General features: G+C 38.5%; 1 protein-coding gene across 1 annotated transcript; it reads right to left on the minus strand.

Annotated features, from left to right (window-relative positions):
- Positions 1–931: 931 nt before the first annotated feature.
- On the minus strand, positions 932–12,024 carry prdx1 (peroxiredoxin 1). The gene is made up of 6 exons (XM_003220209.3): positions 11,867–12,024; positions 8,997–9,113; positions 7,862–8,015; positions 6,893–7,015; positions 4,574–4,704; positions 932–1,406 (listed from the first exon to the last, which is right to left on the minus strand). The coding sequence occupies exons 2-6, from the start codon at positions 9,100–9,102 to the stop codon at positions 1,321–1,323; spliced, it is 600 nt and encodes a 199-aa protein (XP_003220257.1). The 5' UTR covers positions 9,103–9,113; positions 11,867–12,024; the 3' UTR covers positions 932–1,320.

Raw genomic sequence — 12,024 nt, forward strand, 5'->3', positions numbered from 1 at the left:
ACAAATGGGGGTGAAACAGAAGGAAGCGAGAGAATCCTATCCCTCGGAAGGAAAATTCACTCCTATAAGTTATCATGGAGAAACTGAAGCTCTCACACCAATCCTTGTTTCCACAAGCCAAATTTTTCAAAATCCACATGTAACACACTAATCTTGATTTTACAACAATATGCAAATGGTACCCAATAGGGCACTAGAATTTAAATCCTCATAAAAATAGCAACCAAAAGTAATATGTATCTATTACAACTGATAAAAGCAAATTGTCTCTCAAGGAAAAACTCAATTTCAATTACCTGAGGCAGGGGAAATGTGCTTCAATGGTGGTTTTAGATCAGAAGACTAATATGGCAGAGAAAATGCATTTTTTTCTTATAAAGAGCACAGGCTCAAGATTACTACAACCAAATTTAATTCAGGCTTTCATCCAGCATCCATTCTACTACTTTTACGAATGATAATTTACTAATACATTTAATACATTCTAGCTTGACTCTCAAGATATCTGATGCTATTATAATGTTCAAGAATAGCAGTGCAATTAAATTTGCAAGGAATTGTTTCTTAATGGAGTAGCAGTGACATATTATGAGCTTAACTGTCTGGTAAAGCTTTTTCTGATTCTGAACAGGTCAACAATTCTCATATGCACATTCCCCTCCTCTTCTTGACAAGGAAATGTTAGTTTCTCTTCACATTTGCTTTAAAAAAACAAGGCAGAAACAGACATAATGGTTCAATAACTTTTTACCTGCCAGTATTCTGATATGGAAGCCATAATTTCTAGTCTGAAAAGACATGCTCTAACCGCCCCACCCACCCCCTACAAGAAGCTGCAATACAAAATAAATATTTTATTGTTGGCGTCATTTCAGAAGTGCTGTTGCATCTGCTTTTCAGTTTGAGAACACTCAATAACTTTGACACAAGCTTCTTTTTTTGCACAAATTTAATGACAGTACAAAACAGAAGACCATTTGTTCTACACACATGACTGAGCCAGTCATTTAAATGATATTGGTCCGTAGTTACTCACATGAGCACAAGTAGTTCTTTACCCTGGTTGAGATGGTTAGGACGTATAATTGATTAACATTTATAACTACTGCTAACAGGCTTCAAAGGCATAATCCATATTCTCCAGAAACCACCACTGTAGAGTCAACTGGACTGATCTAGAATAAATGGTTTATGAACAGCACTGATAAGCCAATTAGCTCACAATATAGTAACTCTTTAAATAAGAGAAGGGTAAATACAATTCTGCTTTTGGTCTTGTTACAGAAAATGTTTTCTCATACAAAACACGATGTATAACATTTATTTATGCTTGGAGAAGTACTCTTTACTCTGCATGACATCAGGCTTGATTGTGTCAGAACCAGGTTGCCAGCCAGCAGGACACACTGTAGAGATAACATTACATTTTAGTTATAAGGAGTGCAGGTTAAGTAACAGAATGTGAAAAACTATTTTCTATGAGATGACTTGGATCTGCAGACAGTTACGTTATCTGTTTGATTATAGCTGGGAAACTACCGTGTTTCCCCGAAAATAAGACCTCCCCAAAGAATAAGACCTAGCAGGGGTTTGGGGGGGATTGCCAAATATAAGGCCTCCCCTGAAAGTAAGACCTAGCAACTAAGGCTGCAGCAGAGTTCCATTGGGAAGCATGGCTGCAGGGCTAAAGCAGCATTGGGATTCTCCTCTCATCCTTATTCCTATCCTATGCCATGAAACTGATTATTTTATACTATTATTCTATTACCATATTATTATCATCATATTCTGTTACTATTATTATATTATCCCATTAATATATTTTAAATCATTATATTATATTTTTCTATTATTATTATCATTATATTATTATTCTATTATATTTTCATATTATTATTATTCTGTTATTATTAAATTCCATTTTATATTACCCTATTAATATATTTTATATCATTCTATTCCATTCTATTATTCTATTATATTATCCTATTATTATATTATTATGCTATTCTGTTATTATATCCCATTATTATATTATCCTATTAATACCATATTATCATATTCTGTTATTATTATATCCTATATTATATTATCTCATTAATATATTGTATATCATTATATTATTATTATATTATCATATTATTATTATAGTATATTATTCATCATTCATGACTACATTGAAACTAGAATAGAGAGAAATCAGCGTGGAAACCTTGTGAAACCTAAATTGCAAGAGGTACCATAGATTGTTGTACATGTAAATAATGGTAGTAACAAGAAATTCTTGATAGGATTCATAGTTTGTCTGGTTATGCTGGTTTGTGATGACAACTACTTTACAGTATATAATAAATGTTCATTTTGTTGTTCAACAATAAATGTGAATTCTTCTTCATGGAAAAATAAGACATCCCCTGAAAATAAGACCTAGTGCATCTTTGGGAGCAAAAATTAATATAAGAGTCTGTCTTATTTTCGGGGAAACAGGGTACTCAGTTACAACATTCGTGGAACATTAGATGGCCTGATATTATTTCAGTACAGCCATCTCTCCTTCCACTTGGATTACTCCAAAAAAGAGGAGACAAGGAAGCAAGAAAATAGGCAAAAACAAAATACCATTAGGATTCCACATTTGTAGGTTTCACTTTGGCAAATTTGATTACATTGGTCAACATACATTTGGTGCCTCAAATGTCAGGCCTGTTTCTGGATATATTTGACCTGCTAATTCCAAAAATGGAACAAGTTTTCCCCTATCAGCTTTCAGTTGAGATACAGAAAATACCAGTCTTCATCTGCTCACACCTAAGAAACCACGATTACCATATCTGAGAAACTAGCACTGATGCAGTCTAGCCAATGTAATGTTCTGAATCAGCGTCCCAAAAAATTCCAAGAACAGGCCTAAAAACCAAGACTCTCTTTGTTTGTTGGACTCTCTTACTCCTGGCTTTACCTGAACATGAAGTTGAATTTAGTCCAGGGACATGTAAATACAGTAGAGTTTCACTTATCCAACATAAATGTTGGATAAGCGAAAATGTTGGATAATGAGAGATTAAAGAAATGCCTATTAAACATCAAATTACGTTATGATTTTACAAATTAAGCACCAAAACATGTTTTACAACAAATTGACAGAAAAAGTAGTTCAGTATACTGTAACATTATGTAGTAATTACTATATTTATGAATTTAGCATCAAAACATTGCAATGTATTGAAAACATTGACTATAAAAACACTGATTACTAAAAGGCTGACTACATTGGATAATCCAGAATGTCTGATAAGCGAGACTCTACTGTATGACCAAAAATGACAATGGACTACAGCTCTCATGAGTCTTATCATTATAGGGAATGGCAAGAGACATGTTTTGCGCATCCTTGATTTACATCTATGTACTACTGGTCAAATGGGGGAGGGAGGGAAAAAATGTATATTGCAGGCAGGACTGGCCCAAGAAAATTTAAAGGGGTACGCAAAAAGTTTTTTTGCGCCCCCTCCCCCGCGCCGCAGGAGGCGCGGCCAGGACTAACCCTGCCTCCCGCGCCGGGCGGCCACGCCTCCTGTGGCACGGGCGCCGTGGGAGGCGGGGCCAGGGCGCGGGCGGCGTGGGAGGCAGGGCCAGACATGGCCCCGCCTCCCGCATCCCCACCCCCCGTGTGATGCGGCCCCGCCTCCGCCAGGTGTGGCCCCGCCTCCCAGGGGCTCAATAGCGCCCCTGGGAAGGTGGCGCCCAACACGGGGGCGTGGTCAGCATGCCGTGTTGGGCCGGGCCTGATTGCAGGAAGGCTTGAAAAGGCACCATATACAGCCATGTCGGGAGCACCAAGAAACTCTGAATGCAACACTCCTCTTTTTTCAACGTAAATGAACAGCAGCCACATATTTAGGAGACTGCAATCACATATTCCAAATTACGAGGATGCTGTTGATATATAGTGTTCCCTCACTACTTCACGGTTCACTTTTCGCGGATTCACTGTTTCGTGGTTTTTCAATAAAGTCTAAAAGACTATTATAAATCATAAAAATTACAATTTACAGCCTAAGGAAGGAGAAGCCAAAGGGAGAGAAAAGGAGCTCAAGCGACAATAGCAGGAGAAGGAGGCAATTTATCAACACACAATTGGTTGATAAAGACTTAAAATAGTGTATAACTACCAAAATAATGTATAAATATTAAAATATAGTGTCCATACTTCGTGGATTTTCACTTATTGTGGGTAGTCCTGGAACCTAACTCCCGCAATAAGTGAGGGAACACTGTATTTGGCTCCTTTTCCTCCAATGACTCTCAAATCAATCTGCTGGAAGAAGTATTGTTGCACTGCTATTTGACATGCTATCCCATAGAAACTAACAATGATGATACCTGGCAATGCTTTTAGTCTATATTGCAAAGTGCTGCAAGGAACTACAGTTCTTGCATCTTGGCATTTTTAACAATTGTATACTTTCTGTAGACAAAAGATACAATTCTATTGTTAGAATTTAACACTTCCTTTTCCTTGAGAAAGTTTCCCTTTAATAAGTCAGATAAGCACAAATCACAAAAACATTACCTTCTCCATGTTTGTCTGTAAACTGAAAAGCTTGAACTAGCCGGAGTGTTTCATCAACAGAGCGACCAACAGGCAGATCATTGATCGTAATCTGGCGCAAAATCCCCTTCTCATCTATTATAAAGAGGCCCCTTAAACAGAAATAACACAAGTTGCAAACAAACAGATTTTTGCATTTGTTACTAGAAAAAATTACAGAATATAGCCTGATGGAGCAAAAGAAATGGAAAGCTTCTTGCCATGTATCTTCTTTACAATTCATATCCTAAACTGCTCTGGTTTAAATATTTATAGCTTACTTACAACATTTGGAAGGGCAGAGGTTAAGCTTCAACTGGTGCCAAAAGTAGATTTTCCAATACACTTGGCATTTAATGTGAAAATGTGGAATAGAAAGCAGAATGACTTCAAGGGGAAGTGAACACAATTGCAAGTATGCCTTTGTCTCTTATTTGCTTCCATAGCTTTTAATTTTAGAATCATAGAATCATAGAATAGTAGAGTTGGAAGAGACCTCAAGGGCCATCTAGTCCAACCCCCCGCTAAGAAGCAGGAAATCGCATTCAAAGCACCCCCGACAGATGGCCATCCAGCCTCTGCTTAAAAGCTTCCAAAGAAGGTGCCTCCACCACATTCCGGGGGAGAGAGTTCCACTGCCGAACAGCCCTCACAGTGAGGAAGTTCTTCCTGATGTTCAGGTGGAATCTCCTTTCCTGTAGTTTGAAGCCATTGTTCCGTGTCCTAGTCTGCAGGGCAGCAGAAAATAAGCTTGCTCCCTCCTCCCTATGACTTCCCCTCACATATTTGTACATGGCTATCATGTCTCCTCTCAGCCTTCTCTTCTGCAGGCTAAACATGCCCAGCTCTTTAAGCCTCTCCTCATAGGGCTTGTTCTCCAGACCCTTAATCATTTTAGTTGCCCTCCTCTGGACGCTTTCCAGCTTATCAGCATCTCCCTTCATCTGCGGTGCCCAAAACTGGACACAGTATTCCAGGTGTGGTCTGACCAAGGCAGAATAGAGGGGGAGCATGACTTCCCTGGATCTAGACGCTATTCCCCTATTGATACAGGCCAAAATCCCATTGGCTTTTTTAGCTGCCGCATCACATTGTAGGCTCATGTTTAACTTGTTGTCCACGAGGACTCCAAGATCTTTTTCGCACACACTGCTGTCAAGCCAGGCGTCCCCCATTCTGTATCTTTGATTTCCATTTTTTCTGCCGAAGTGAAGTATTTTGCATTTGTCCCTGTTGAACTTCATTTTGTTAGTTTCGGCCCATCAACAGCTGATATACTCCAAAATCTTTGCTCCCCAACAATCATGTGCCATCGATTTGTTCCCTGAAAATAATTTAAAGGTATCTGGCTAGAAAGCAAGATTCTAAGCAGAATTCAGTACAACATACCAGTTTGTTTTATTTTTCACCATCTAAAGTCTTAGGTACCATTTGACTAATATTTGCAGAATCATTTGCACATTTTAGAAAACTTTACTATATTAAACATTTTTACTATATACTGTACTTCCACATGTTCAGATTGCTTGACATGAATTATACAGTTAAACTGACTACTGTACATCAAATCTGTTAATATTATCCGCCATTTTTGCAAATGTATTTAGCTGACAGAGTGGCTCATTCAAGGAGACCTAGCAACATAATGGCAGAGGGAAGATTCATACAAGGACTTCCTGATCCAAAGTTCAGTTTCTTTGTCATTTCACCATACTGGCTCAACAGGTTTTTCTACCGGTACCAAGAAAAAAATCCCAATAATCTCAGCACATGCAAGTCAAGGAACAAAGGTCTTTTGTTCAGCAACACACGGAACACAAAAAATTAAGTTTAAAACAGATTCCATCTGGTGTAAGAGTCAGAAGAGACTTTGGATAATGCACACCTTTAGAGTAATTTACTGTTCCAATTCCATGTTTACCTGAAACCATGAATGTATCATGAATATTAATACCACCTTTGGTAAGATTACAGACACAAATTAATCTAGGATGCCCACACATTCCCTTTCCCTCTCCTTGCTAACGCATGAATGAAAGAATGCCAGAAGTTAACCGGGAAACTGAGAAATGCAAGCTAATTGTAATTTGCAACAGTTCAGAAAAAAGATTGTAAGGGAACTGAAAAAGACATTCCTGCTCATGTTTCATGTCTCATGTCTCAAACCAGTTAAAATAATTCCCCCCTAATTTCTTCACAGCCTTCATTCATGGAAAATCAACTCATATTCCTTTGTTATGTATTACAGGCTGCTTCTCAGAAATGCACCAGAATATTGGGGGAGTGCAGCAATAGCCTTACCTGTAAGAAATGCCTTCATCTTCTTTTAGCACCCCATAGTCTTTAGCAATTGTACGGTTTGTGTCAGACACCAAGGGGATGCGCATAGTGCCTAATCCACCCTGCTTCTTAGGTGTGTTAACCCTATAACAAAGAGATGCATTTCAAGAAAGAACACAGCATTTTTAGACTCCAAGTAGAAGTCACTGAAACATTTTGAAATGTCTTGGTCAACTGCAGTACAATCCGTATCAATGAACATTTTCTTATATTAATATGCAAACACAAGTTGAGCCACACAAGGCTGAAGAGACTGAGGATCTTTGAAATGGCAGAAATTGAAGTGTAGTGCTTGGTTTCAAATTCTCACCTCCTATCATTCCAGATTCTCAGTCCTGTCTAGCCTCATGTCTCAAACAAGATATAAGGCAACTGAAGTTTGGTGAACAGCCAGAGACATATATGCATGTGCAAATAAAAGTATTACAAAATTTAAAAATATGAAATACAAAATACTTTAGGTCCCAAGCATGCTGTAGCAGTGTTAATTAAACTGTACTATTCATTGCAGAAGTGGCTCACGGCTACTATCTCTAGTTTCAACCACTAACAAGTCTTAATTCATTGTAGTAGAAAGGTATAGGGGCAAATTCCAAGCTGTCCCATAATGTACTTTTAATATCCAGGTTCAGTAACCAATAAGAGTTTTATAATCCATGATATAATAGTGAATGTACAATTTGAAATGACACATAGAATTGAAACCTGGCAGAGCATGCCAATTAAACTTTAGACCTTATGCTTTCAAGTATGGCAGCTGGTAAGATACAAAGAGAAAGGAGTTGTCTATAGTAACCCAAACCCAAGTAAAATATCTCTGGCCAACCATCTTATGTGCTACTAGGAAAAAAGTGAGACAGCCAAGTAATTTTGTTGGTTACTGCCTGCCTATCTATGGCCCATCATTATATGCATCTCAGAAGTTCTTACCAGGCAAGATGGCAGAAATGAGAATCAACAGAAGCGCCGATTACTTCACAGTTGATCTTCCTGAAATCGTCAGACCTTTCACTGAACGCAACAATTTCAGTTGGGCACACAAAGGTGAAGTCAAGTGGATAGAAAAAAAACACAACGTATTTCCCTGAGAGGAAACAAAAAGAGAGGTTGGCTCTTTCAGGACAGCTTTAGTTGTGTATTTCTGTATGACAAAGGGTTGGATAAGCTGGACTTTCTGGTCCCTTCCAACTCACACATTGTTTTGCATTAAAACATTGTGTTTACTGCCAAATTAAACTATGAGAATGAAAGTAAATATTGTAGCAAGGAAAAGACAGACAATAAAAAGACTAAAACTATTCCTGGTATAGAGAGGACTTAAATATGAAAAAAGACAAAAGTATAATAAGCAAGAAACAAAAGGACTCTTGGTGAAATATATCCTGCATCTTTTCTCCAAGTGCTAATGAGTGTGCAAATAAGTTGGTTAGCGCTGAAGCATGTTGCAAAATCCTGACATTTCAGACATTAAGATGGAACAATAACCCTTGGGGATTAATTTCCAATAATAGAATTGTCAACTTTATAGAAATTAAAAACTATCTTGATCTAATTAACATTTGGCTAGTATTGTTCATGATTTTGATTATGTTGCACTTCAGAGCTTGGAAAGGTTTTGGAGGCCCTCACCTCCCAAACCCCATGACAGGTGACCATCCTAATTGGGAATTATTGGAAACTTATGTAAAAAAAGGAACTTCCCAATTTCAGACTGCTAAAGGTGTTATATGTCATACGGCAAGCACTCTAATACTGCCCATTAGAGATTATACTTGCAGATCTGTTTTATCATCTTGAGCACATAATAGAGAAGATCCTGTAGATCAATGGTTCTGAACCTGTGGGCCCCCAGATGTTTTGCCTTCAACTCCCAGGAATCCAAACAGCTGGTAAACTGGCTGGGATTTCTGGAAGTTGTAGGACAAAACACCTGGAGACCCACTGCTTTATATAGCCCAAGATGAGAGAAATTGTGGACTATGAACACATTACACGTGTGCATTATTTTTCTGTTGTCACTACCTCCGTTTCACTCCACATAACCAGTATGCTTCATTTGATATACCTTTGTAGTCAGAGAGTTTGATGTCTTTGAACTGCCCATCAGGCATCACTGCGGTGGCCTTGAAGTCTGGAGCTGGTTTCCCAATGTAAGCCTTTCCTGACGACATCTTGATAGAAACTAAAGAGAGGTGCAATTTGTTAAGCTCTATGACTTTAAGTTTACCTCACCCAGCCCAACCCAGAAAATTCTGCTGGCATTGAAAAGGTTATTTAACATTTAAAATACCTAAATGATTTGCAGTTGCAAGTTTGCATATATTTTACTTATGTTGATTTCATGGCCTCACTTTGAAATACTGTTTGAGACGCATTTTTAAAAAATGCATTTGTATTTAAATTATTCAAACTATAATAATTACTTCATTCTTTACGCTGACTTAAGGCAAACTTTCACTATGTGCAACTATATACTTAAATGCTGCTGCTGCTCAGTCGTTTAGTCGTCTCAGACTCTTCATGGACCAGTCCACACCAGAGCTCCCTGTCGGCCGTCACCGCCCCCGTTCCTTCAAGGTCAAGCCAGTCACTTCAAGGATACCGTCCATCCATCTTGCCCTTGGTTGCCCTCTCTTCCTTTTTCCTTCCATTTTCCCCACTTAATCCCAGATCCACTTTACTCAAAGGTGGAAGTTAAATAACACTGAATTTTCCAAGCACACCTTTGCTGAATATTTCTATTATACAACTTCCGTCAGTAATAAAGAAGGAACAAGCAAGCTGTGTTTTATCCTTTATAATCTACAGCACTGGTGCAATACTTGGCCCTCCTCCCAAAATTACTTCTTTAAAAACAAAAAGAAACTGCCATTCAAAGCTTGGCATTCCACATACATTACATACTCCAGCTAAGTGTTGCTTTAACAAGATTGCTATGTCTAAATGCTATGGGATCCTGAGATCCCATAGCATTTCATTCCAGAGAGTGCTGGGGCCACACCAAACTACAACTTCCAGGATTCCATAGCCTCTAGCCATGGCAGTTAAAGTGGTGTCAAACTGCATTAATTCTACTCTATATACACACAGGGATTGGGGTTATTGAATTAAACCACACTTCAAAGGATTGCATTTTTTTCTCCGAATTGTAATGTGCACTTTTGGTACTCAAAAGCTAAAACTAAATGTTTCTATCTTGGCAAAGAAAGACACTACACTGATACTTGGAAAAACTCTAAAAATGTTAAAAATGTAGAATTTATTGGTGGAAAAATTATTCTGACACCTGTAATGCAGCATGGCTCTAGTTCAACCATGTTACAATTACAATTTATATAACCGTTGCATACATATTCAATATCTCAAGACATTTCAGTGCCAATGAATTACAGCAAGAGCTGTTTTCCATAAGCCTACTAGTTTTGAAAACAAAAAAACAATTACTATATATATAAACCAGTCAAATCCTACAGTGCAAAATATGGATACCCAAGTAAAGCCTAAATCTAGTTTTAGTCCTATCATACCCACAGAAGCCATAGGATTTATCTATGTGCCAACTCTCCAAGTAACAACTGACTGAATGGGTCTACTCTAACTGGTGACTATAATGGAAGCCAACCTAAAACCAGATACAAGAACCTCTGACTCTATTTATTGCAGAAAAGTCCCTGGTGTTGGGTTAATTCAGTATAGTGGAAGTGCATCTACTCAAAAGTATCTCAGCTTTAGTTTTCCATTACGCAATGATGTGAAACTCGGAGGAGGAAGTTTGTTCAATAAATCTCCATCTCAACCTGCTCACGGATTTTGCAACATATTTGTTCTCAAGTCTCAGCATATTCCTCAGCAACATTTTTAGCAATTATGGAGATGGCTTACACTGCTTTGTCATTAATAAGTCATTTAATTTATCCAAAAGCAAAACTACCACCCAGAGGCATCTACAGTGCTAAATCCAGAAGGCAGAAAGCGGATCATCGGAAGCCACAGATTCTCCATCTCTGCTTTAAACAATTTGACTTCTCTTTTGCCAAGAAAAATTAAGCTTTCTTAAGTCGCAGCAATTAGAATACATCACTGAGCTTTCTTGGTGCTTTAATCCAGCAGGAAACCATGCTCAGAAAAGAAAAAAAGCAACCTTTTGAGGTGTGTCTTAATTCAGTAACCTCAATCACTACAGTAGAATTAAAGCAGTCTGACACTGCTGTAATCGCCATGGCTCATAGCTATGGACTACTGGGAGTTGTAGTGTCAGGGAAGGCTGATGGCCCAGTAAAACTCCAACTCCCAGGATCCTACAGCATTGAGCAATGACAGTTAAAGTGGTGTCAAGCTGCATTAATTCTACAGTGTAGATCAGGCACGGGCAAACTTTGGCCCTGCAGCTTAAGCAGCTGAGGGGGGAAAGGAATGGGCCTAAGGCCAGGAATTGTGGGAGTTTAAGTCCAAACACCCAGAGGGCTGAAGTTTACCCATGCCTGGTATAGATGCACCCTGTAGGCAAAGCTTCCAACTTTTGAATTGCTTTGTTCTGGTTCATCTCAAAAGGAGCAGAAAAGGAATTTCTTAAAATATACTCAAAGGCAAACAAATGAGTTGCATGGGAATATCAGGGGACTAAGTCCCAATTTTGCATCAATAACAAGAAAATAATAATTTCAACTATTAAAATAATAACAACAATTTCCCTATTTGTATTATTATTATTAAGCTTCTTCCACTCTACTTGGTGCAGCATCAAATACAGAGAACTGGCCTAGACTGAAATGCACCTATCACCTGTCTGCTCCAAAAATGGAGGGAAATGGTTAAATTACTAAACAAAACTATTACCGAACATATTTTTGCTTCAATGTGACCACCATCCACCCCAAAACATGCAAACGAATTCTGACATCCCTAGAATCAAGTTGAGCATCCATGGATATTTACCTGGAATCTCAGCAACACACTTCGAACCTCCAGCGACAAAGAGACTCCCGACAAAGCACTCTTTCTAGCGCGGGCTCGCCTTCCTTTTTATAGCCTGGAGAATCTCGCGAGAAGGAGAAGAAGACGAAAGAAGCCGCTCATTGGCCCCGCCCCCTCCT

Source organism: Anolis carolinensis, chromosome 4 (genome assembly GCF_035594765.1).
Source record: "Anolis carolinensis isolate JA03-04 chromosome 4, rAnoCar3.1.pri, whole genome shotgun sequence".
Taxonomy (NCBI): Eukaryota; Metazoa; Chordata; class Lepidosauria; order Squamata; family Dactyloidae; genus Anolis; species Anolis carolinensis.